Source organism: Humulus lupulus, chromosome 3, assembly GCF_963169125.1.
Source record: "Humulus lupulus chromosome 3, drHumLupu1.1, whole genome shotgun sequence".
NCBI classification, from domain to species: Eukaryota; Viridiplantae; Streptophyta; class Magnoliopsida; order Rosales; family Cannabaceae; genus Humulus; species Humulus lupulus.
In genome coordinates, this window is record NC_084795.1 from 252,618,514 (window position 1) to 252,644,350 (window position 25,837).

Here is a 25,837-nt window from a genome sequence, read left to right on the forward strand (position 1 = left end):
TATAATTTTATTATTTTTAAATAATTATTATTATAAAATATCTCAAAAATATCATATTTAAATTTGTTTAATTATCTATTCATTTAATTTTATTTAAGTTTAAGTGATGTTTACAATATACTGTTAAATATAAAAATATTTTGTTAAATAGAAGAATATTCTGTTAAAATTAACGAAAAAAAACATTAAAATAAAAAAAATTTCATTATTTATACACTTATTATATATATAGAAGAGATATATATTTCTATTTCTTTCATCTAATTATTTTTTTCTTTTTAGTAAAAAATTGTTTCAAACGGAGGTTACTAGAAAAGCGGTACTTAAAAAGCAAATAACCTAAATAAATATTGTATTTAGGTCATACTGTGTCTAGTTTGTTACGAAAAAGAGAGATTCCAGGGTTGACTTTGAATCTCGTAAACTTCGGCCTCTATTTTAACTAATATTTCTCTCTAAAATCACTCCTATAATCTTCCACTTCTTTTCTCTCTACCGAAACACGAATTGGGGTCAGCTAGAGAGAGCTTCGGATCCCTCCCTGCAAATTTAATTGGTTATTCGTGTAATTCCAGGTTTGGTACCCCTCTCCTTTGATCTTTGATTTTATGGACAATAATTAGGTTTCGTTGATTTTGCGATTTTCTCTCTTCTTTTCTTTGTGCTTAATTTTCTGAGAATTTACAGAGTGAATTTTCAGTAAAATCATGTTTCAGGTGATATATTTATATAAGAATTAATTAATTTATAAAGAAACATTTTTTTTCTCCGTTCAGGGTGTTGATTTTCTGTCTTATTATTTATTCAATTTTTTTTTTGCCGTTTACTTGTTTGGTTTTAATTGATTACATTCAAAAAAGAGGAATTATTTCCCCTTTTCATTTACTCTGATTCTGGAATACCCTAAAGTCAGTTTCTCCTAAATTAATCGGATAATGTTTATTTTGTAGGACATCGATCCAGTTAAGCCGGGAAAATGGCCTTAACTATTAAGCAGTTTTCGTTGATTGTGGCCTTTTCTGGTGTGTTGTCCTTCATTTTTGGAGTTGTTGCTGAAAATAAAAAGGTAACAATTTGTGCTGTGTGTCGTGTTAATTTGTTGTTCCTCTTTTTATCACCAACTTTGCTGAAATTTGTGTCTATAATGATATGTGAAATTAAGTAAATATTGTCTCACCATCTCAGCAATTTTAATTCATTTGCTTCTGAATTTGGAAACGCTTAAAGTTGTCTTGTTAACATCAAGAGGATTTGTATGAAGCAGTGTGAAACAGAAACTCAAATAGAATGCCATATCATTTTCTTTCTTCGAAATTTCTAGGCTTGGTTGTGCAAAAATGGTGTATTTGTTTGAGATGTTTACCAAAAAGTATCTGCAATATCGTTCAGAGTATTTATTCTAATGTTATTTTATTATGCACAATATCATTCAGGGCAATAAATTTTATTTGATTTTTAATACATATAATTTGCATATTGTACCCTTGTTCTCTTGGCAGCCTGCTGCAGGCACTCCAGTTCCAGGGATAGGTGTTATTATGTGCAAATATCCCTCTGATCCAACTGTGGCTTTGGGGTATCTGTCTTTAGCATTTCTCGTGGTATCAACAGTTTTTGGGCTTTGGTCATTGTTTTATCCGTACAAAGGAAAGTCCGTTCCACAAGGTGCTTTGTTCCGGAGCACCACCTTTGTCGTTTTCTTCAACATTGCTTTGTTCACAGCAGGATTAGCTGCAGCCCTCTTGTTGTGGCCTACACTCACAGAGCAATTTCACCTATTGCACAATGTCCACCGCACTCCTAAGGCAGATTGCCCTACCGCTAAGACGGGTCTGTTTGGCGGCGGTGCTTTTGTGTCTCTTGATTCAGCACTTTTCTGGTTGGTGGCACTGATGTTAGCTGACAATGCCCGTGAGGATTACTTTGAGGAGGTAGAAAAGGACCCTAAGGGACAGGTCACCGCGGATGAGTATGATAGGCATGCGGTGGCGTAGGAAGCAACATAAAATGTGTTGCCTCGAAGATTTGGACGATTCCTGTGGTTTACTGTGTAAATTTGGTTTATGGTCATATTTTAAGTTTTCTTTAAATCAAAACTTCAAAAGATTCTACTTATGGTTACTATTATTTTAGTTGTTCAATTGTATGTTATAATTGAATGTGTCTATTAATCTTTATAGCACTTTTGAATTTTTTTTGAAAAAATATATCCAAATCTTACCATATAATGTGCCCGTAAAAGAAGAGTTTCATCAGATTCTTTCTCCCACTCTTTCTCTACAACACAGCCAACCACCCTATCTCTCTGCCACCCGCCCTTCGCCATCCATTGCCTTTCTCTTCGCCGCCCACACTATTGGTTCTGGCATGGTTGCCCCTCAATCATTCACCTAACTCTCTCTCTCTCTCAAGAGAAAAAACCCAATAACGACAAGAAACAATACCATGGTTGAAACCAGGCGCAAAATCTTCTTCTAAACCAGCCATTTCTTCCTTTCTTTTTGATTTTTTTTGTTTTAAATTTTATTTTTTTAATATATTTCTTACTCTTATAAAATTAGGTTTATTAGGATTTTTTTCTTTCCGAACTATTACCACTATCAAATTGTCTCTTGAATGTTTTGGTTTATTAAAAATTCTTCCTGAATTATTAAAAAATAGATAGGATTTTACTCCCAAACTTTTACTGTTACTAAATTATGCCCATCAAATTTAAAATTTAAACAATATTTTGAATATTAAAAAGAAAATATAAAAAGCATTAAACTAAAAATTCATTTAAATTAAATTAAATCATACAAAATAAAAACTTAAGGCGACATAGGTGACACTAAAGCTGAATGTCGGGACCCACATGAGCCCAGTCTATCAATGATGTCGCTACCCAACCAACTTTGAGCTCATTCTGACGCATACCCAACACCAAGCCAATTTTTTGTCACCATCAATTTTTATTTTTATTTTAATGGTTTTTTTTCTTTTTTTTTAATATTCAAAAGATTGTTTAATTTTAAAATTTTAAAACACGGGGGCACAATTTGGTAATGGTAATAGTTCACGAGGCAAAAAATCCTATTTTTTCTTTATATTATAAACGAGGCATTGACATGACAATACCACATCGGCCACCAAACTACCACATCACTATTCCATTAGTGAAATTGGACGGAAGTCCCACATTTCAATAACGTGAATAATTCAAGGGAAATTTTTAACAAGTTGAAAAATTCGGGGGGCACGATTTGGATTGGTAATAGTTCGGGGAGAAAAATCCTAATAAACCATAAAATTATTAAGAATGCTGAGATATAAAGTATAATGAAAAGAAATACAGAGTAATAGAGAGATATGTAAAGAGAGAGTAAAACTCTTGTGTCTCATTACAATGGGGAAAGAACCCATATTTATACAGATAAATATGCCCTAAGAAAATTAGATAACTACTCCGAATAAAAACAATAATTAATGTTAATATTCATATATATAATATTTATAACACTCCCCCTTGGATATCCATGAAAACTGCCTCATTAAAAACCTTGCCAGAAAACCCAGTGAGACAAAAACTCGGCTAAGGGAAAAAGAGTGCAGTGTGTATTTACTCCCCCTCATTTCGACGCTATTGAAGATCCTTTAATCGACGCATTCTGATCTTATGTACCATCTTCTCAAACGTCGATGCTGGTAATGACTTTGTAAATAAGTCTGCAAGATTTTCACTTGATTGAATTTGATGAACATCAATATCGCCACTCTTTTGAAGGTCATGTGTGAAAAAGAATTTCGGTGAAATGTGTTTGGTTCTATCTTCTTTAATGTACCCTCTTTTTCATTGAGCGATACATGCAACATTATCTTCGTAGAGAACTGTTGGTACTTCTTTGTAAACGAATCGGCAAGATTGTCTTCATTTGATACTACCAGAAGCTACATTTGATAAGCATATCAAAGAAATGAGATTAGTAGAATTAATGCATTAGTTTCAATTAGTGCAAGTGGGAGTTTGTTGGGGTTTTATGCCCTAAATAAAACCAAATTTCTTTGTAATATCATTTTATTATCAATAAAAGAATAGATATCATTTTTTGACTTGGTCAATCACTTTGCTCACATGTTTTATTTTCATGATTATTTGTTTAATATAAACTTCTATTAAATGTCGAGCATATAGCTAATCGTATTTATAGTGACGTAATCATAGTGGAATATAAATATGATTATATGTTCAAATATAAGTTAATCCTAAGATTAGTCAGTGCACAGGGTTTACACCGACTTGCCAATTTACGATATGATCTACTTACACATCGCAGTGTTATGTTCTTTCCAGAACATTAGCAAAGTAGATAAGATCGGATGTATTTGTTATATCGGACTGGACCGATATTGACAGTAGATAGGATAAATTAACATACCGTTATTATCTATTCTAGTCATATTATATAGTTGACCATAAGCCAATTCAATCTCAATTCTGAGTGGTTAGTATTCTAACTGGTTGTATTATTTGAGTTCTTTGACTTGTTCGTTACTAGCTTACCCTACGGACTAGCCCATACTTACATCTTAGGAACTCAGTAGTATAATTGAGTGGGAGTGTTAATCATAGATATGAACATCTATAGCTTTTGATGAAGAAGTGAAATGATGACTTCCTTTTAGTTTTGTTCAATGTGCTAAATGATAGAGATCTCATTTCAGTAATTAATATTAGTTTACTGAAATATCATTTACAAGGAACTAAGTGTTTTAATGAAAAATACAATAAGGGGTAAAACAATATTTTAGTCTCATCTCATTGTAGACCGTCTATAGAGGATTGGGTGACAATTATGGTTGTAACAATGGATAATTAATAACGTATCTATATTGTTTATTAAGCGTTCTATAAATTCAAGAGTGGAATTCCGAGTCTTTAGCGGAGTCACGATGAATTAATAAGTTAGTAAATTTATTTGTTAGATTTATGATAACTTATTGGAGCTTGATTTCATATGCCCATGGTCCCCACTGTACCTTGGACAAAATCATCTAGATAGTCTCAGTTAATTGATTTAATTATCAATTAGAATTATCAAAGTTGACCAGGTCAATTTTGGATAGTTTCACAGAGTTATACAATTAAGAGAAGAAAATAGAAATTATGGCATATTTATTAATTACGATAAATTAGTATCTAAATTAATAAATAAGTTTAAATCAATGTTCAAATTATAAATAATTAATTTGATAAAGGATTTGAATAATTATTTAATTAATTAAATCAATAGAAAATAATACATGCTTTGATTTTAAGTCCAACGAGCTTTAATTAAATGAGAACTTTCACGGGCCTAAAGCCCGTGATAATTTCGACCTGGGCTGATTATTGGTTATTATTTTATTGATTTTTTAATTAAATAAGTAACCTAATTGAGTCTATAAAATGAATGCTAAAAGAGAGTTGAAAAAAACTGTTGAATCACAAGTTTCTGATAGGTCTTAGATTCTCTCTACTGCATATGTCATTTTCTAAGCCCCATTGTTCTTTTCTCTTCTTCTCTTTGTATTTATCTCATGTGTTGAGAATTGCTCACCCTAGTCTAGGTGATTGTAAGGATACTTTGGAAGACTGTAAAGAAAATTGAAGAATGATTCAGTTTCTTGGTAATACTCTGCGACAGAAATGATACAAGGGTTAGAGAAACTGAAAGAGTGACTCAATTATTCCGCTGCTAAATAATGTAAGTGTTCTTATCATTATTTCTGTATAAATTCAATTTTAGAAACATATTTTTGATTTTCTTATATTAATTCGTTTAATATAAGATCTACATGAAAATAAACAAAATCTTGTATAAATTTTCCCAACCTATCTTATTAGCAAATGTTACTATTTAGTATACTTTATATTAATTTTTAAATGTAAAATAATTCTTTATCATTCATGTATTTATTTGTGAATTATAGTAGCTTTTTTAATCAAGTAGAAAAGTAACTTCTTACTTTTATCATGGTAAAAATACATAATTTGGTGACTCATTAAGTTAATTTTCACTCAACTAAATTAAAAATAGATTAAAAAGTTACTTTTGAAACACAGTACAAATAAACCCATTCCAATCATTTTCTCTGGTGACTATAAGAAACCTATGTTTGGAACATAAAAAAATGAAATCTTTAAAAAAACAAGTCTGGATGGTACGAACCCAAACAGTCAATCGTGTTATAAGAAAAACTTAATAAGTTGCAAACATAACTGGTTGAGTTATGTTCCTGTCAAAGAGCTTGTTCTGATTGTAGCACCTCTGGACCTTTGAGTGGCCGGACCTTGCCAAGTTAAAATGCCAGTGCCGTCACCTTTGACCGGAACATGCGGGTGCGGCATCTGTAGATGGCATACATTTTTCGTTAATAATTGAGGCGAGAGGTAATCGGCGAAAGAGCTTTTCAGTGGGCCAGCACGTTCAGGACCTTCTGTGTTGACCGTGAAGAGTGAGTAAAAGTATTACACTGTATTTTATAAATAAAAATTAACTACAATATTTTTGTAATTAATATTTATTTAACAGTGTAGGAAGTCAATATTCCAATTAAATATAACCATGCGCCACGTGACATGAAAGATGGAAAGTCAAATTATTTAAGATAAACAATCAACTGTTTCTGTTAATAATGATATATATATATATATCTTTTATATAAAAATATCGGGAGATAATGAAAATGATTGATTTTAACAATTTATTTAGTTAATTTAAAAGAATATTATAAATATTTAATGAAATATATCTTTAAAACCAACTTCAAAATAAATATTTATCAATTACATTAATATAAATTCAAATATTATAGAATATCATTAATATTTAATATAAAACTAGATATATAATAATTATATTAATATAATTTTAAATTTAAAAATTATAAAATATTATTATTATTATAATATATAATATAAGACTAGATATTTAATAGTTCTATTAATATAAATTTAAATATTAAAAAATATTATTATGATAATAATATATAATTCTAATTTTTTACTAATTATATTAATATGAATTCAAATATTATAACATATTATTATTATAATAACATTTAATACAACACTACTAGAGATTTAATACTTATATCAATATAAATTTAAAATAATATAAAATATTATAATGATAATAATATAATACATAACTTAATTTTTATTAAAAAAAATTATCATTTATGTTTAAAAATGCTATCATATTATATATATATTAAAAATATTACTGATTTAATTGTTCATTTAATATGTTTATGTTATTATTTAATTCAAACATTATTATTCTATACTTATATCAATATAAATTTAAAATAATATAAAATATTATTATAATAATATATAATACATAATCTTACTTTTTATTAAAAAAATTATCATTTATGTTTAAAAACAGTTATTATATTATATATATTTTAAAAAATGTGTTTTGGTTTAATTTTTCATTTAATATGTTTATATTATTCTTTTATATATATTTGAAATTCATATGACAATGATACAAATTTAATAAAATATAATTAATAAATTCTATAAATAAAACTAAACAAACATGCATTGCACGTTGCTTGTATCTAGTATATATATACATATATGGAAGACTTCTCCATGGTTACTACCCATAGATGGGTACTAATAATTATGATGATGTGCCAACTCTGACGCCATTTTTTGTCAACTTAAATCGTAGAGCAATTAAACAACGTGACTATGAAGCGAATGAATAATGAAGAAATACAAGAGGGTTTTTACGTGGTTCAGCAGTTAACTCTGCCTAGTCCACGAGTCTATGTTATTAAGGCTTAAAGACTTCTGGAAATTCTTCAAAGATGAATTACCCATAAATTATTCTCCAACCAAAAGAAATCGATCCTTTACAAGTGGTCAGTCCTCCTCTATTTATAGGGGAGGTTACAGAGTTCATTCCCACATCTTTCGGGAAGATATTCTGTATATCAATTTAAATAATGACATTAAAGGAAATATCTCCTACATATGTGGAAACGTCCCATAAGAATCGGGAATGGATAACAGACTAAATAATATCCCTTAAATGCTGGGATTATACAACAATAAATATGTTCATACGCAACGGGCTATCCCAGATGACTCATCGGGTCTTTGAGATCAGCGATCGACCCTGTGGCACTTAAGATACTGCTACGAGCTTGCCACCCTACCTCAGGACATGCTCGGAGTAGATTGTCACTATCGACGCTATCACACTCGAGCCTGCACTTCCCAAGCTCGGACTGTTCAATCCGAATACAATCGATAACAGATGTATCCCGACGTCATGTCATTTCAAACTCAGAAAGCATCCCGAGGTTACACATCTTTGAGGTCGTCATTTTACTTCGGAGATCTTACAGTTGGACCATACAATGCATTTCATACATTTCGAGCTCACACTTGACGAGTCCAGTTTTCGAGGTCATAACTTCTGGTCTCGAAATCTGGGTGTAACAGTTTGCCCCCTCAAAAGTATTAGTACGAATCCTATGAGAAGGAAACTTTTGAACTGCTCCTCTTGGAAACTGTACCATCAAAAGTACTCGAGCGTGGACACGCGTCAAATGGGTATTGATCACTCAAAGTACTTGAGTACCTTGGAAACCTGCCCACGTCTATCTGCCTACCATTCTTTATGGTACTATCAACTCACAGGTCCCTGGCCGTTTGATTTGACATAAAATCTGGCCAATGGCCCACATTAACCCGACCTTTTACACTCCCATGGGTTTATAAATAGGACTCTATTCGTCGTCCCCATTTTATCTTCACATTCAAGCCTTTGCAGAGAGAAAAGAAGAAAAACCTAGAGAATATTGCCCAGTTCTTGCATGTTCTCCAAGCCACGAAAATAGAGCAACGTCAACCTCTTCGACTCCGTGAGATCGTTCTTGCAACAACTTATTCAATCATCGATCTCTCTTTTTCCGTCGATCACATTGTGTAAGTTTCTGTTCATAACTTTGTATGCCCGTATATTTGTCATGCATGTTTATATTATTGCACTGTTAGTTCCCTTGCTAGTTTTGCACATTAGAATGCTTCAGTACATACTAGTCTTAAGGTCTAATATCATGGGTTCCTAACCCAGTTCATGCATAGAAGACCCATATATGGTTCTTTTACTGAATTTTTTGAATTTTGAATGGCATATCTTGTACATCATGATATCGGGTATAAAATTAGGGTTTTGTAAAATGCACGTTTCCCAAAAATTCCACTCTTTGGGTAACTGCCAACTTTTTTCTTGAAATATCGGGATCTTCAAAAATAAATCCACCTTCCTTTCTTTCGGTGGAATACACGCTTCGAGACTGGCCTCATCCTTTGGATCGAGTTTGCCTTGTAGCCTCGATCATTCGAGCTTAGGTCATCCCAATGTTTTATTATTTCTTGTTCGCTTGGCCCTCACCCTTTTGCTCTCTTACTTGATGCCGCAGAACTCAGGAAAGTGGTGGGGGTCAAAGCTCGCGATTCCTTATTCATCAGTAACTCCGATCCCGGAGTCCCCTTTTACTCGGAACCAGTGCTTGATTCGGGAGCACGAACTGAGGTGTGAGTAAGAAGACATACGAGATCATTTTCGACGTTAGATAGACGAGGTTGAAGAAGGAAAAAGGAAAAAACTAAGGGTCGCCATCTACCCAGATCCAGATCCCGAGCCTAGACCGATTCCACACGACTCTACGCTCAAAGTGACAGTTGCCTTTAGGCCAGGTGATATCCAATTCTAACTGATGGGGGAACCTCCTACCTCACAACCAATGTAACACCCTGGATAGCCAAGACCGTTACACTGTGTGTTTATAAAGGTGCAAGACTTGCTAATCAAGTCATTTAATTCAAAACGTGTTACTGAAACTATAGTTGAACTAGGGTTAAAAGATTTTGGTCTCAAAAGCTACATTTCTTATAAATAAACATTTTCTTTTAACATGGGATCCCAAAAGTAATGAGTTTAAAACCATTTACAAAAGATTTAAGATTTAACTACAGTTGCTAGCCATTCTAAGGCAAAACATACAAATAAGCTTTCCTCGTCCTGTTCCACTCCTTGGCCGGGCCACCAATATAACGTCCGTAAATCTTGGTACATCTTCGTGGTACCCGGATGAAGTGAGTACGGCGTTGTATGAGACTCATCTAGTATCTCTCGTCTGATTCTCTCATCATCTGGAACACAAATCCGTCCCTGATACCGAAGCAAACCAACCTCAGAGATAGAATAGTCCTTAGCTACCCCCGCTAAGAAATTCTCTCTAACCTCCTGTAACTAAACGTCTACCAATTGCCCTTATCTAATCTGCTCTAGCAGAGTCGACTGTAGAGTAATATTGGCCAACCGACCTACCACCAATTCTATCCCTGCTCTGACCATCTCATCAGCTAACTCTCTCGAGATTTGGGTGGAACTATAATACTGACCTGGGCCTCTTCGACTCAATGCATCTGCCACTACATTGGCTTTCCCCGGATGGTAAAGAATATCACAATCATAATCTTTCACCAACTCTAGCCAACGCCTCTATCTCATGTTCAGGTCCTTCTATGTAAAGAAATACTTCAGACTCTTGTGGTCAGCGTAATCCTCGCACTTCTCCCCATACAGATAATGTCGCCAAATCTTCAGTGCGAATACCACCGCTGCTAACTCCAAATCATGGGTAGGATACCGCTGCTCATACTCCTTCAACTCTCGTGATGCATAAGCTATGACCTTCTCATTCTGCATCAACACATAGCCTAAACCCAACCTCGATGCATCGCAGTAAACAACAAACTTCCCTTCCCCCAAAGGAAGACTCAACATAGGCGCCGTAATAAGTCGTCGCTTCAGCTCTTGAAAACTGTCCTCACACTTGTCTGACCAGATAAACTTCAAATTTTTTCGTGTCAATTCTGTCATCGGTGCCGCTATCTTTGAGAAGCCTTCCATAAACCGTCTGTAGTAACCTGCTAGATCAAGAAAACTCCGCACCTCCGAGGCGTTCCTTGGCCTCGACCAATCCCTAACTGCCTCTACCTTAGATGGATCCACCTTAATCCCATCTGCACCCACGATATGTCCAAGGAATGTCACTTCTGGTAACCAAAATTCACATTTCTTAAACTTGGCGTACAACTGATGCTCCCTCAACCTCTGAAGAACATGTCGAAGATGAAGCTCGTGCTCTGCCTCTAAACTGTAGTACACTAAAATGTTGTTGATGAAGACAATAACGAACTGATCCAGAAAGTCCTTGAACACCCTGTTCGTTAGGTCCATAAAGGCTGCTGGGGCATTGGTCAAACCAAACGACATGACCAGAAACTCATAGTGCCCGTACCTCGTTCAGAAGGCCGTCTTCGGTATGTCCTCGTCCTTGATCCTCAGCTGGTGATAACCAGATCGAAGATCAATCTTTGAGAACACCGTCTTACCCTGCAGCTGATCGAACAAGTCGTCAATCCTTGGTAGGGGGTAATTATTATTGATAGTCAACTTGTTCAATTCCCTGTAGTCTATGCACATTCTCAAGGTCCCATCCTTCTTCTTCACAAATAAAACTAGAGCACCCCATGGTGAGTAACTAGGCCTGATGAACCCCAAATCCAAAATTTCCTGCAACTGTTCTTCAATTCTTTCAGTTCTGCCGGTGCCATTCTATACGGTGCCCTTGACACTGGCTCTGTCCCCGGCGCCAACTCAATCACAAACTGAATCTCTCTACGCGGTGGCAACCCCGGTAAGTCCTTAGGAAACACATCCAAGAACTCACAAACCAATCTGCTCTCTTCCGGTCCTATTGGCGAAACCTTGGTGGTATTTACCACACTAGCCAGAAAACCTATACACCCTCCTTGTAGCAAATCTCTGGCTCTCAACGCCCATATCCTGGGTACGCGGGGTCCATGCACTGCTCCCACAAAAACAAACGGATCCTCACCCTCTGGCTCAAAGGTCACCATCTTCTTCCTGCAGTCAATAGTAGCTCCATATCTAACCAGCCAATCCATACCCAAAATCATATCAAAGTCCTCCATACTCAGCTCAATCAAGTCCACTGACAACTCTCTACCATCAACTATCACTGGCAGTGCTCTAATCCACCTCCTAGATACTACCAGTTCCTCTGTAGGCAAAATAGTCCCAAACCCTGAAGTACAATACTCACTAGGTCTACACAATCTATCAATCACCTTACTAGAAACAAATGAGTGTGTAGCACCAGAGTGAATCAATACAGTAAAAGGAGAGCCAGCACTAGAAAGCTGACCTGTCACTACCGAGGGGCTAGCCTCGGCCTCTGCCTGCGTCAGGGTGAACACTCGAGCTGGAGTCAAGCTGTCCACCTTCCCTGCATCTCCCTTCTTCACTGTCGGGCAATCTTTCTTGTGGTGTCCCACCACCCCACACACATAACAGGCCTTAGCCCGACATTCGCCCGGATGGCGTCTTCTGCACCTCGTGCACTTAGGATAAGTCCTCCATATATCACCGCCTCCCTGGCGGCCACCCTGAGTGCCCCGACCTCTCCTATTAGGACCAGGAATGGTCGAAGCATCAGGGTTCTTCCTTTTCAAATCACTGGGGCCTCCGCCCCTACCAGAACCAGAATATGGAGGCACCGCCCTGCGGCCCTCCCGTCTCGCTGCACTCTCTCTCCATATCTTATTTTTCGCTTCCTCAGTGGTAAGAGCCTTCTCTACAGCCTGGGCATAAGTCATCCCTCCAGGTACTGTTGTAATCCTCACATCTCGGGCTATCATAGCATTAAGCCCTCTAATAAATCTGTCCTGCCTAGCTGCATCGGTAGGCACAAGGTCGGGTTCGAACTTCGCAAGTTTATCAAACTTTAGGGAGTATTCTGTAACTATCATGCTGCCCTGAACCAACCCCAAAAACTCATTTACCTTTGCTGCCCTGATGGCAACATTATAGTACTTCTGACTGAATAGGTCCTTGAATCATTCCCAAGTCAAAGCAGTAACATCTCTGGTCTGTGATGCCACCTCCCACCAGATTTGGGCATCCTCTCTTAACATATATGTGGTACAGGCCACTCTGTCATGTCCCTCTACCCTCATAAAGTCCAGAATGGTAGTAATCATGGTCATCCACTGTTCAGCCTTCAGTAGATCAGGTCCTCCCTCAAAGATCGGGGGCTGCTACTTCCTGAACTGCTCATACAATGGCTCCCATCTATTCCCAACCTCTACTGGCTGTACAACAGGTACCACTGCAGGTGGCACAATGGAGGCAACACTCCCTGATGGAGCCTGCTGCCGTGGAATTTGTATCTGTTCATCTTGGCTCTGTAGCCGAGCTTGTATGTCTGCCATAAGCTACTGCCAGTTTTCAGGGACTAGCGGAGGGGTCTGGCCCTGATCATCATCTCTAGTCTCAGACCTATTGCCGGCTAGTCGCATAGATTTTCTTGGACGCATAATTATCCAAGTCAATCTGCAATCAATGACTCGGCAATCAGACTATGATGACAGGGTAATAATCCTTTCATGATCCATCACTAGAACTCCAATTTTTCACAAGCAATTAAATTATGAGAGTTTATCCAAATACTCATCCATATATTCATTCACATACATAGCAGTGCTGATAAGCATGCCTCAATATCATCATGCAATAGCCAAGGGCCAGGCCCTATCAGTATCTCATGCTCCCTATTAACCAAGCAGATATCAACAGTCATATCTCATTCAAATCATTTAAACACATAGTCATGTATACACAATTACCAAACCCTGAGTCGAGCTTGTCTTTCGCGGCGAATGTACACATCCAACCAGTCTTCAGGAATCCTTAAGCCTAGGACGCTCTGATACCAAGTTTTAACGCCCTGGATAGCCAAGACCGTTACACTGTGTGTTTATAAAGGTGCAAGACTTGCTAATCAAGTCATTTAATTCAAAACATGTTACTGAAACTATAGTTGAACTAGGGTTAAAAGATTTTGGTCTCAAAAGCTGCATTTCTTATAAATAAACATTTTCTTTTTACATGGGATCCCAAAAGTAATGAGTTTAAAACCGTTTACAAAAGATTTAAGATTTAACTACAGTTGCTAGCCATTCCAAGGCAAAACAGACAAATAAGCTTTCCTCGTCCTGTTCCACTCCTCGGCCGTGGCAGCCGATCAGCTGACTATGTACATTCAGCCCCGCAGCTCTCCACCTCAGGATTGGTCCAACTTGCCTTTGCCTTTACCTGCACCACGTAGCACCCGTGAGCCAAGGCCGAGCAAGAAAACAGAACAATAGAGCATAATCATTCAATAGACAATCAGATAATCCATACCGCATAAGCATGTACTCAACAGTCAAGCATTCATGTTAATCAAGTATTCAACATACCAAGTATATCATTACATATTGGTAATCAAATCACACATGATAACTAGGGTTAACGCCCTTAGGCCGCACCCTCTATTTATCCCACTGGCTCCGGCTCGCTTAAACCGAGCTCAGTGAATATTAAGCTATCCTTGGTTACCAGTGGCCGAGCCGCACTCTGTGCGCAAGTATTATTTACGGCACCCTTAGGCCGTATATCACATGTCCCATGGCATAAAACCATCTATGACATCATACAGATATAGGGAGCTCTTAGTCCTATCACAAACACATAACCGGGTGCAGTTTTCTTACCTTTAGATTCGCTAGCTTTATTCAATTTGATCCTCAAGCACGATCCTGTTCGAGCCCTAGCGTACACCTAGTCACAGCCATAGTTCAGAATCATCACCAAACCTCAAATCCAAAATCCTAGCCTCGGGACCAATCCCGAGCCCTCGGGAAGCCTTAATTCCACCACACGGGGTGGTGGAATCAAACCTCGAATTCCCAGGCAAAAACCCTTGAAAATAACCCAAGAACCCATTTCTAGAAACAGGGTAGCGCTACAACGCTCTAAGGAGAGCGCTACAATGCTACAAATAGAGCCTAAAACGCCCCAGAACACATGGCCTAGTGCTACAACGCCTAGTGACTAGCACTGTAGCGCTAGTCACAGCACAACAAACCCTGCATTTTCCTCCTTCGATTTTCCCTGAGCCAAACCTTACAAAAACTCTTCCAAATTTCAACCAAACATAAAAACAAGCCTACCAACATCTCCAACTCACCCCACACATCCCAACCACACATAACTCAATCACATGCACCCCAAATCAAGGAAATCACCATAGCTGAACCTTAAGCTCAGAAACTCAATAAGAACAATAGCTGAAACCACAGAACTTGAACTAGAATTCCTTACCTTTGATGGATGAGATCAACCTAGATTATTCTCCACACAAGCTTAGCCTTCACCTCCTCAAAGCTTCAACCTCAACTCCCTAGAATTCCCACATAATTCTGCTTAGAAAACCAATTCAACACCAATACCAAGAACTGAAATATTAACCTAAAAGTCTTACCTCAACTGATGAACAACCTCAGCTAGTTTCCCCAACCTGATCAAGACCCCAAGTATACAATCTCAGCCTTAAGCTCCTTTGGATTCTAGCCTCAAATCTCCAGAAGAAATTGGTGGAGAAGACCCAAACCGTTCTTGAAAATTGCCATGCTTTCCCTTTCTTTCCTTTTCCTTCTTTTCTTTCCTTTCTTTCCTTCAGACTTCCAGCTCTTTCTACACAATCCACTAAGGCAAAAAGCCAAAAAAGCACTTAACTCCTATCCTTTATAGGCCAAATGACCATAATACCCTCCCATTATCCCTAAGCCTTTAAATCAACCTAGGGGCATTTTGGTCATTACACCCAATTCCCGCTAATTCCTCGAGTGTCTCTAATATTTACCGCTTACCTCCTGACACCTAACTAATCACCAATTATATTCCTCAATATCAAGATAGACTCCAATATACTCTCTAAATTCCCAGAATTACCCCCAGGCTCGCCCCCAGGCCGGGTATAAATCCCCGCCGTGACTTTTCGCTAAATCGCTCACTAGGATCGTCTCGAGTCACATATTACAAATATATCCACATAATAATGTGGTCTCGATAATTTATCACATATATATACAGTTATGCCCTCAACAGGCCAAAATTACGATTATGCCCTTCTAACCTAACAGGGCCTACATGCATACTAATACACATAGTCATGCATCTCAGATATTCAAATAATCATATAACATGCTTTTAATCATTAAATCACATATAATCCAGTTATGCCCTCCTGACACACTAATCAAGGCCCTTAAGCCATATTAGTAAATTTGGGTCTTTACAAGCAACCTTCCTCCCCACTTTGAAGAGGGAATTTTTCGAGGCCGAGCATTATTGGAGCTCGATCTCTTCATTAAGGCAGATCTCTGACATTCTGGCCCTCCACAATATCGAACTGTCTGGCTCGCTGAGGTGTCGAGCTCTGGCCTCCCACGAGCGAAGTTGCCACGCCCCGGGAGATGGGGATCCTGCCAGCAAGCTAAGATACGCAACTTGGAGCCAGGAACATATGAAGGCAGGGGCGATACTGCCCTTAAAGTCCTTTTTCAAAAATTTTATGGATTTTGTTTGGCTTGCCCCTTTCCAGCTCAACACCAACTCGTACATGGTTTTTTTCCGCCCTGAGGTCGCTTTACCACGAGTTAAAGTGGGAAGGACCTTCGCCAAAGGAGATCCTGTATCTCTTTTGTTTGAAAAGTAATCTCTCCCGAGCTCGGGGAGGGGATGGCTTCTACTAACTTTCGGGCTATCCCAAAGAGAAGAAAATCTTTGAGGATCTTCCCAACCATCCCCCAGACTTCAAGAAGGCTTTCTTTTGGACGGATGGCTTGGCTCCATCCAGACACTACTCGTTCAAGTGAATTCGTAAGTCCCTGACTAGTTCCTTTTTTTCTGTGTTCGAGTTTTGTTTGAGCTCGTGCTTAGTCATAATATGTTCATTTTTCCAGCCAACTACCGTCGTCCCACCCCCTCCAAGGAGATGAAAGAGCACAAGGAGGCTTTGCTCTGACTTCCGTACGGCAGGAGTTCCCTCTCCTATCTCCTCCACGAAGACAAGCTTTGAGCCTGCGACCTCCTGGAGAAGGATCAGTCCACATTTGACTGGTCCAACAAAAAATATACCCAGTGGGAGCTCATGCTTCTCCCAACCGGAAGCCTCCCTCCGAGGCAAAATGCTAAACCACCATCCCCAGCTTGACGTCGCAGGAGCCCGCAATCGGGGAACGAGGCTAACGATGAAGCCTCAAGCTCGAGCTCGGGTGACAGAGGTACAGTCATTCTTAGCTCAGATTTGTGGTCTCCCTCACTACTTAAGCATAGGCCCGACATATTAGTGTTGTGTGAGGACGATAGGGACCATTTTTATGTATGGTCTTGGGTAGATGAGAGGGTTCATAGGTTTGATAGTTGGCTCGGGAAGTATGACACTATGTATAGTCTGAACGAGGTGTGGAACGGAATAGCCGTTCAATATGGGACAAATGACTATAGGGACCTTTCGAGGTTGAATTGCACTTATAGGGAAGCTACTCCCCCCGCCTCCTTTGAAGATGGGGGAATTACGTGGTCGCCGAGCACGAGCTCGGGGGAGAGTTCCAGTTAGGTTTCTCTCTACTAGTCTTTTTTATCTTTGCCTGTCTGCATCATGCTAGCTTGTTTTGTCTTGGAATATCTCATAATGTTGTGTAACTGTGTAGGTGATATGGATTCCGACCCTGACAATGTGCTCGCTAGTGGCGAGGGAGCCCAGAGGAGTAAGCGTCCGAGGGGGTCGCAAAAATCAGACCGTCCTGCTAAGGTCCTTAAGAGGACTGAGAAGACACCTCCTCCACCAGCTCCAGCTGTTATGAGCCCAGCTGTGGATCCGACTCCTCAGGTCGAGGCGTCCTCTACGGTCGTTCCTCTTGTGCCTTCTCCGACCTTGGTCCACTCCGCGCTTGGTCCACCTCTGAAAAAGCCTTCGGCCTCCAAAACACATCTGCTGTTGATTTCTACTCACAACGATGAGTATGTAATCGACAATGCAGCCGGATCCCATGGGGCTACACTTGGTTCTGACATTCTGTCTTGAGTGGGCCAGAGTTTTTGTAGCTTCGACGCCCCTCATTGGCAGTTCTTGAACAATGCTCGAGACTAAAACACTCTTTATGAGAAGAGTATCGAGCTTACCACTGCAGTAACCTTCCTCATCTCGTTGCTACTTTTATTTATACTTAGTTCGTGTTCTAATTTGATTTCTTTGTGTGTCAGACTCTTGCTGTCTCTTCTCAACTTAATTATTAGTTGAACAATGAGGTCCATTCGAGCATGTATTATGCTCAGGAGTCGAAGGATCTCCAACTCAAGCTTAGTGACGAGCTTAAGGCCACAAAGGCAAAGATGGAGGCTGAAGCTGAACAACTAAAGGCCAAGACAACCGAACTCGAGAAGGTGAATGCCCGGCTTGCCGAGCTTGAGAAGGTGAATGCCCGGGTCGCGAAGCTTGAGAAGATCAATGCCAAGCTTGAGGAGGAGAAGGCTACCACTTTTGAGATTATGGAGGGCAAAAAAGCTCATCTCCTTGCAAAGTTTAAGGAGAAGAAGGATCGGGCGGTCGACCTGGCCATGTATAGGATCTGGGCCAGTAATGCCGATCTCGATACCAGCTTCTTAGGCTCTTTCGAGGAAGAACTAATGGCCAAGTGGCAAGCTCAGCTCGATGAGGAGGAGGCTGCTCGGGAGGAGGTAGAGAGAGCCAAGGAGGATGCTGAGAAGGCTAAGGAGGATGCTCCTCCTTCCTAAATCTCCACTCGGGGCTGCGTCCCTTCAAAAAAATTTTGTAATAGTTTTTTATCTTCTGCTTTTTATGCCCCTGAGGCTAAGACAATTTATAGCTCGTGAAAGAGCTTTCTTATGATATTTATGATACCATATTTGACTTTACTTTAATATTTTTGCTTTACATTTCTTAGACTGAAATATTTCATGCAATTTATATTAAAAGTGTCCTTATGTCTGTTTATTCATACAAACACGCGGTGAATTTTTAAGCTCGAGCTTCAATGCATTCATGCATAGTTTGCACGATATATCCGCATCCGATCTCGTTATTTGTCAAGGTTGAAAGTTACTTTTACCACGCACCCGAAAGTACTTCTATGGTGTGTAGCGTAAGTGGTTTAGTTATATCTTGCTTTTTTAGTTACTTTTCCTCGTCCTTGGGTAGCTCCCCAAGGTTATGAGGTCGAAACTACCCTTTCGCAGGATATTACAGCCTCGATCTCGACTTAGTTTGAAGTCGGTTGTGTTCCAACTTACTGTCGATTAGTTTTAGCTGGTTCGTTCCAAACCTATTCAGGTCGTGTTTAGTTTGTAATCCATACACTTATATTCTTGATCTAGTTATATCTAAATCGCGTATTTGGTTACATCCAAACACTTATTTTTCCATAATTTGGTTATATCCAAAACACCTTATCTCGCGTATTTGGTTTTATCCAAACACTTTATTTTTAATAATTTGGTTATTTCCAAATTATCTTAGCTTGCATATTTGGTTACATCCAAAAACTTTATTTTTAATAATTTGGTTATTTCCAAACTATCTTAGCTCGCGTATTTGGTTACATCCAAACACTTTATTTTTAATAATTTATGCTATTTCATTTTTTCAAGCTAATGGTATATGTACCACTAATGCCCCCTTAATATCCTATGAGTGTGACCATAGGTTATTAAATTAAGAGAGTTTGCAAAAAATACAGCATATTGAAATGAAATCGAACTTTATTTGAATAATTTATTAATTAGGAACATAGTACAGATAAACTAGTATGGTTACAGGTGACATCATTCCTACACTATCGATAGTAAGGTCGTAGATGTTTTCCATTCCATGCTCGTTGTACCAAACTCCCATTCAATCTTGCCAACTTGTAGATGCCAGGTCGGATAACTGATTCGATCTGATAAGGGCCTTCCCAATTGGGCCTGAGCACACCAGCAACTGGGTCCCTTGTTGCCAAGAATACACGCCTCAGCACCAAATCTCCCACACCAAATTTTCTATCTCGAACTCTTTTATTGAAATATCGGGTAGCTCGCTATTGGTATGCATCATTTTTTAGATGAGCCCCGTCCCTTCTTTCTTCAATCAGGTCCAGACTTACTTCGAGCTGGGATTGGTTCGAGGTTTGGTCATAAGCGTGGGCACGAATTGTGGGTATTTCGACCTCGATTGGCAGCATAGCCTCGCATCCGTATGCCAGAGAAAAGGGGGTATGTCCCGTTGAAGTATGAGCTGTGGTTGGATATGCCCACAAACTTAGGGCAATTCTTCGGGCCATTTCCCTTTTGCTTCTTCCAACTTTTTCTTCAGAGAAATTTTTAGGGTTTTGTTTACAGCATCGGGAGCGAGTTGGAGGGGCGGCCCGAGATCTTGAGAATGGATCAAAATCTTCAGCAACCAGCCCTTTCGACCTGGCCATTCGCTTGGGGATGGGCCACAGAGGAGAAGCTCTTTATTATCCCATTTTTCTCACAAAATTTGGTAAACAGGTCGCTATCGAATTGAGTGCCGTTATCGGACACAATCTTCCTTGGCATCCCATATCGGCATATGATGTTCTTTACCACGAAGTCCAAGACTTTTTTCGAGGTAATTGTCGCTAGAGGCTCGGCCTCGGTCCACTTTGTAAAGTAATCTACTGCGACTACTGCGTATTTGACTCTGCCTTTGCCAGTTGGCAGCGAGCCTATGAGGTCAATTCCCCATACTGCAAATGGCCATGGGAGGTCATCATAGTTAGCTCAGAAGGTGGAACTCGAGGGATCGTGGCGAATATTTGACACTTGTCGCATTTCTTGACGTAATCAAACGAATCTGCTTTGATGGTAGGCCAGAAGTATCCTTGGCGTATGATTTTCTTAGATAGGCTATGCCCCCCAGTGTGAATCCTTCATGAATTTCTTCCATGATCTTCTTAGCCTCGGGTGGAGTCACACATCTGAGTAATGGCATAGAGTATCCTTTTCTATATAGCCTTCCCTCCACAATGGTATACCTGGGGATCTGATACATCAACTTTCGAGCCTTGGTCCACTCTTCTGGGAGAATGCCGGTTTCAAGGTACTCAATTATTGGGGTCATCCAGGTCGGCTCAGAGTTTATCATGCATACATCTTCCTGTTCAGGCTCGGTTATACTGGGTGTCGATAAATGTTCGATTAGCACGACATTCAGTTCATCAACCTCGGTGGACATGGTGAGCCAGACTAAAGCATCTGCATTCAAATTTTGCTCTCGGGGAACCTGTTCTATCATGTAAAATTTGAATTGCTCGAGGGATTCCTTCGCATTTTCTAAATATGCAACCATTTTCGTCCCGCGGGCCTGGTATTCCCCTAAGATTTGGTTGATCACCAACTGGGAGTCACTATAGCAATGTATTGCCTTAGCCTTGAGTTCCTTGGCTATTCGAAGTCATGCCAGTAGAGCTTCGTATTCAGCCTCGTTGTTTGACGCTTCAAAGTCAAATCTCAAAGCAGAATGAAATTGACTTCCTGTTGGGGTGATCAGTATTATTCCTACCCCGACCCATTTTCATTGGAAGACCCGTCAACATAAAGTTTCCACAGCTCGCGGGTTGGGGTTATAACTTCATTGTTGGTCACTCTAGTGCATTCTACTATGAAGTCTACCAGGGCCTGTCCTCTTATGGTTGTCCTCGGATGGTAGGTAATCTCAAATTGTCCGAGTTCGACGGCCCATTTTAATAATCGGCCCGAGGCTTCTGGCTTGGACAAGACTTGTCTTAGTAGTTGATCAGTCAACACATGAATGGGATGTGCCTGGAAATAGGGTCGGAGCTTTCAAGATGAGTGAATTAGGCTGAGTGCCAGTTTCTCCATTAAGGGGTATCTCGACTCTGCCTCAGTAACCTTTTACTGACATAGTATATGGGCTTTTGCACCTTCTGTTCTTCTCGGACAAGCACGACGCTAATGGCATGCTTGGTCGTAGCAAGATACAGGTACAAAACTTCCCCCGTGATGGGTTTCGACAAGATGGGGGGGTTCCGCGAGGTGCTTCTTGAGTTCCTGAAAAGCTAACTCGCATTCTTCTGTCCACTATAATTTTTTGCCTCCCCTCAAAAGGTTGAAAAATGGAAGACAACGGTCTGTAGATTTCGAGATAAACCTACTTAGTGCCGTCATCCGCCCAGTCAAAATTTGGACATCCTTATGCTTTCGAGGTGAGGGCATATCAATTAAAGCTTGGATCTTGTCCGGATTAGCTTCTATTCCCCGGGCGCTTACAATGAAGCCTAGGAATTTTCCTGACGATACTCCAAAAGAGCACTTTTGGGGGTTGAGTTTCATGTCATATCTCTGTAACACGGCAAAGCATTCTTCAAGGCCGTCCACATGGTTACTGCTATGTTTAGATTTAACCAACATATCATCAACATAAATTTCCATGTTATTACTTATCTGCTTGGAGAACATCATGTTTACGAGCCGTTGGTAAGTGACTTCGGCATTCTTCAGTCTGAATGGAATGACATTGTAGCAATACAGTCCTTTGTCTGTCACAAAACTCGTATGCTCTTGGTCTGGGGCATGCATGGCAATCTGGTTATATCCAGAATAAGCGTCCATGAATGACACAAGTCCATGCCCACTTGTGGACTCTACGACCTGGTCGATTCGAGGTAGGGGGAAGCAATCCTTTGGATAGGCCTTATTGAGGTCGGAGTAATCAATACAGGTCCGCCATGTCCCGTTAGGTTTCAAGACTAGTACCAGGTTGGCAAGCCAATCGGGGTAGAAGGCATCTCGAATGAATCAGTTTTACTTCAACCTGTCGACCTCTTCTTTTAGGGCCTTCTTCCTGTCGTCATCCAGGAGTCTTTGCTTTTACTGCTTCGGGGGAAAGCTTTTATCAATATTTAGAGCATGGATTACCACATTTGGATTTATCCCTACCATATCCGAATGTGACCATGCAAAAACATCCTGGTTCTTTTTCAAAAAGCAAATTAATTGCTATTTTGTTTCTTCTGGAAGGTTTTTCCCTACCTTCACTGTCTTCGGGGGGTCTACTTCTTTGAGCACGACCTCTTCGAGCTCTTCTAATGGCTCAAGGTCAGTTATTTCCTCTATTCTCGGATCAATTTCTTCGTCTATCTCGAAGACTGTTCCGTCCTTATTCTGAACTATGACAAGTGTTTGTGCGCTTGTCTGTTTCTTTCCTCTAATGGAAATTCTATAGCATTCCCTCCCTGCTAGATGGTCTCCCTTCAGTGACCCGATGCCACTAGAAGTCGGGAACTTGATGTCCAAGTGCCTCACAGACAAAACTGCCCCCATCCCTACTAGGGCGGGTCTCCCGAGTAGCACGTTGTAGGTCGATGGTAGATCCACTACTATGAATTCCATCATCTTGGTTGTTGAGACCGGGAAGTCTCCCAAGGTCATAGGGAGTTTGATGGATCCCATACAGGCAATCCCTTCTCCTGAAAAGCCGTACAATGTCGTTGCACAGGCCTTTAGGTCACGAAGCACGAGTCCCATCTTTTCTAAGGTGGACTTATAGAGGATATTCACTGAGCTCCCGTTATCAACCATGACTCCGTGAACCTCTTTTTCACTAGCTGAAGAGTGATGACCAGCAGGTCGTTGTGAGGAAACTGCACATGAGATGCGTCATCCTCAGTAAAAGTTATAGGTTGAGATTCAACCCTCTGGTGTTTCAGAGCCTTGGGTTCCGGTTCGTAAGGGGACCCGTCACTAGTTTTCAGCTCATTCACGTATCTTTTTTGGGCGTTCCTGCCCGATCTTGCGAGATGAGGTCCCCCCGAGATGGTTACAACATCTTCTCCATCAATTGGAGGGGGTCTCTCGTCCTCCTTGACTCGGGAGTTATTGTTTTGGGAAGGTGGTGGTGCAGCTGCTCTCTGACTGGTAGAAGCCTGCTTGGGATTTTGGTTTCTTACATATTGCTTGAAATATCCTCTTGAGATCAGGCCTTCTATCTCGTCTTTTAGTTGCCTGCATTCATCGGTTGTATGTCCGATATCCCTATGGAATTTGCAGTATTTACTAGAATCTCTCTTTGCTTTCTGGTTCCTCATGGGGTCCGGACGCCTGAAAGGGACTTGGTTTTCATTAGCCAGGTAGATATTCTCCCGAGACTCATTCACCTTGGTATACACTTTGTACACGGAGAAATATCTTTCCCCTTTCTTCTTCTTTTTCCCTTCCGCCTTGGGGTTACTCCCTTCAGTCTTTTTTCTTTTGGAAGGGTTGTCTGCAGAGGGCTTCGAGGTCGATGGGTCCGCCGAGGTTGAGGCAGAGTTTATGTTTGTCGTTGTAGTTATGGGCTGGGAGGCCATATTCAGTTCTGACCTTGCCTCCTCTACATTGACAAACCTCTGAGCTCGTCGATTGAACTTGGTTAAGGACCTCATAGGCTTTCTCTGCATATCTTTCCAGAGAGGGCTTCCAGGCATTACCCCAGCTCGGACAGCCATCAGATGGCCACTATCATCTACATCCCGAGCTCGGGCGACTTCCAAATTGAAGCTTGTAAGGTAACTTTTCAATGTTTCGTTCGGCTGTTGTCGGACATTGGTCAAGGCAGACGCCTCGGGCCTTATTCCGATCATGGCTCTGAATTGCTTCTTGAAATCTCTAGATAATTGATCCCAAGAAGCAATTGAATGCCTCTTATATTTTTCAAACCAATTTTTTGCTAGTCCTGTGAGCGAAGCTGGAAACAACATGCATCTGAGCTCGTAGCCCACATTACTCGCACTCATAATGGTATTAAACATACTTAAGTGATTGCGTGGATCAGAATTCCCATCAAACGGTGGGACATGAGGAATCTGAAATCCTTGGGGAAACGGGGTGCTGGAAATATGGGGGGCGAAGGGTTCGAGTTCTTCGTCAAACTCTTTGTCCCGATCCTGACCTCGTTCATTTTGTAAGAGCCTGAACGCACTTTCCAGTTGATCAATCCTTTCTTGGACTGGATCCATGGGGGGTCTGACCTGAAATTGGTTATCATTGATCACAATTCCAGCTTCACGCCTCCGCATGGGATCCTTGCGCCCATTTAGGTGATCCCTCAGGTCTGGGTTTGAGGGGTTATCATTACCCCGATTCTGGTTCAGGTGTTCCCTTTGATTCCCAGTATTTCTGTGTCGTCGATTATTCATACTGACCAATTTGGTGTCTTCTGAGCCTTCGCTGGTACGGCTCGCTGCGCGGTTGTTTCGAGATGGGTTCCTTTCTGGTTGTCTCGTCTCAATAGTGTGAGACCGAGAGATTTGGCTTCTCGTAGGCTGGGCGCCTCTACATTCTCTAGCAGTCTCCTCATTCCCATGTTTCCGCCTGGCTCGCCTTTCCCTATCACCCTGAGTCAGTTGCGTGTTTCTCTGAGGCGGTGAGGGATATCTTATCAGCGATGGTGGGTTCCTTATGGGTGATGGTGGCTGCCATCCATTACGGGGCCTAGAAGGTCCCGAGTTTGCTTTGATGGTTCAGGAACTTTCTGCGTGTTACCAAGATTTTGGGTCCGAGCCGTCGTGGGGGCTCGGTTATTCCCAGTCTCGGCTGGTACCTCAGAAGTTGAGTTGACAGGAGCTCCAGCTTGGGTATTTCTTTGGGGCCTTGAGGGAGCAGGCTGTTCTGCTGGTGGCGGAGGTTGCTCCGTTCTTTGTGTGGCAGCATTTTTGCGAGGTCGCCCACGAGGCCTGCGTGGTGGAACATGAACATCTCGTGGAGGTGGAGCTTGAGCCTCAGGCGGAGGCGGGGGCTGAGCCGCCTGCACCTCAGCAGCCAATCTGGCTAGCTCATCGTTATGTTTCTTG

The 25,837-nt window shown here is 40.3% G+C and overlaps 1 protein-coding gene across 1 annotated transcript; it reads left to right on the plus strand.

Moving 5' to 3' along the window:
• Positions 1-357: 357 nt before the first annotated feature.
• Positions 358-2,165, plus strand: LOC133823611 (uncharacterized). The gene is made up of 3 exons (XM_062256473.1): positions 358-575; positions 951-1,066; positions 1,500-2,165. Exons 2-3 carry the CDS (start codon positions 977-979, stop codon positions 1,992-1,994), a joined length of 585 nt encoding a protein of 194 aa, XP_062112457.1. The 5' UTR covers positions 358-575; positions 951-976; the 3' UTR covers positions 1,995-2,165.
• Positions 2,166-25,837: the final 23,672 nt, after the last annotated feature.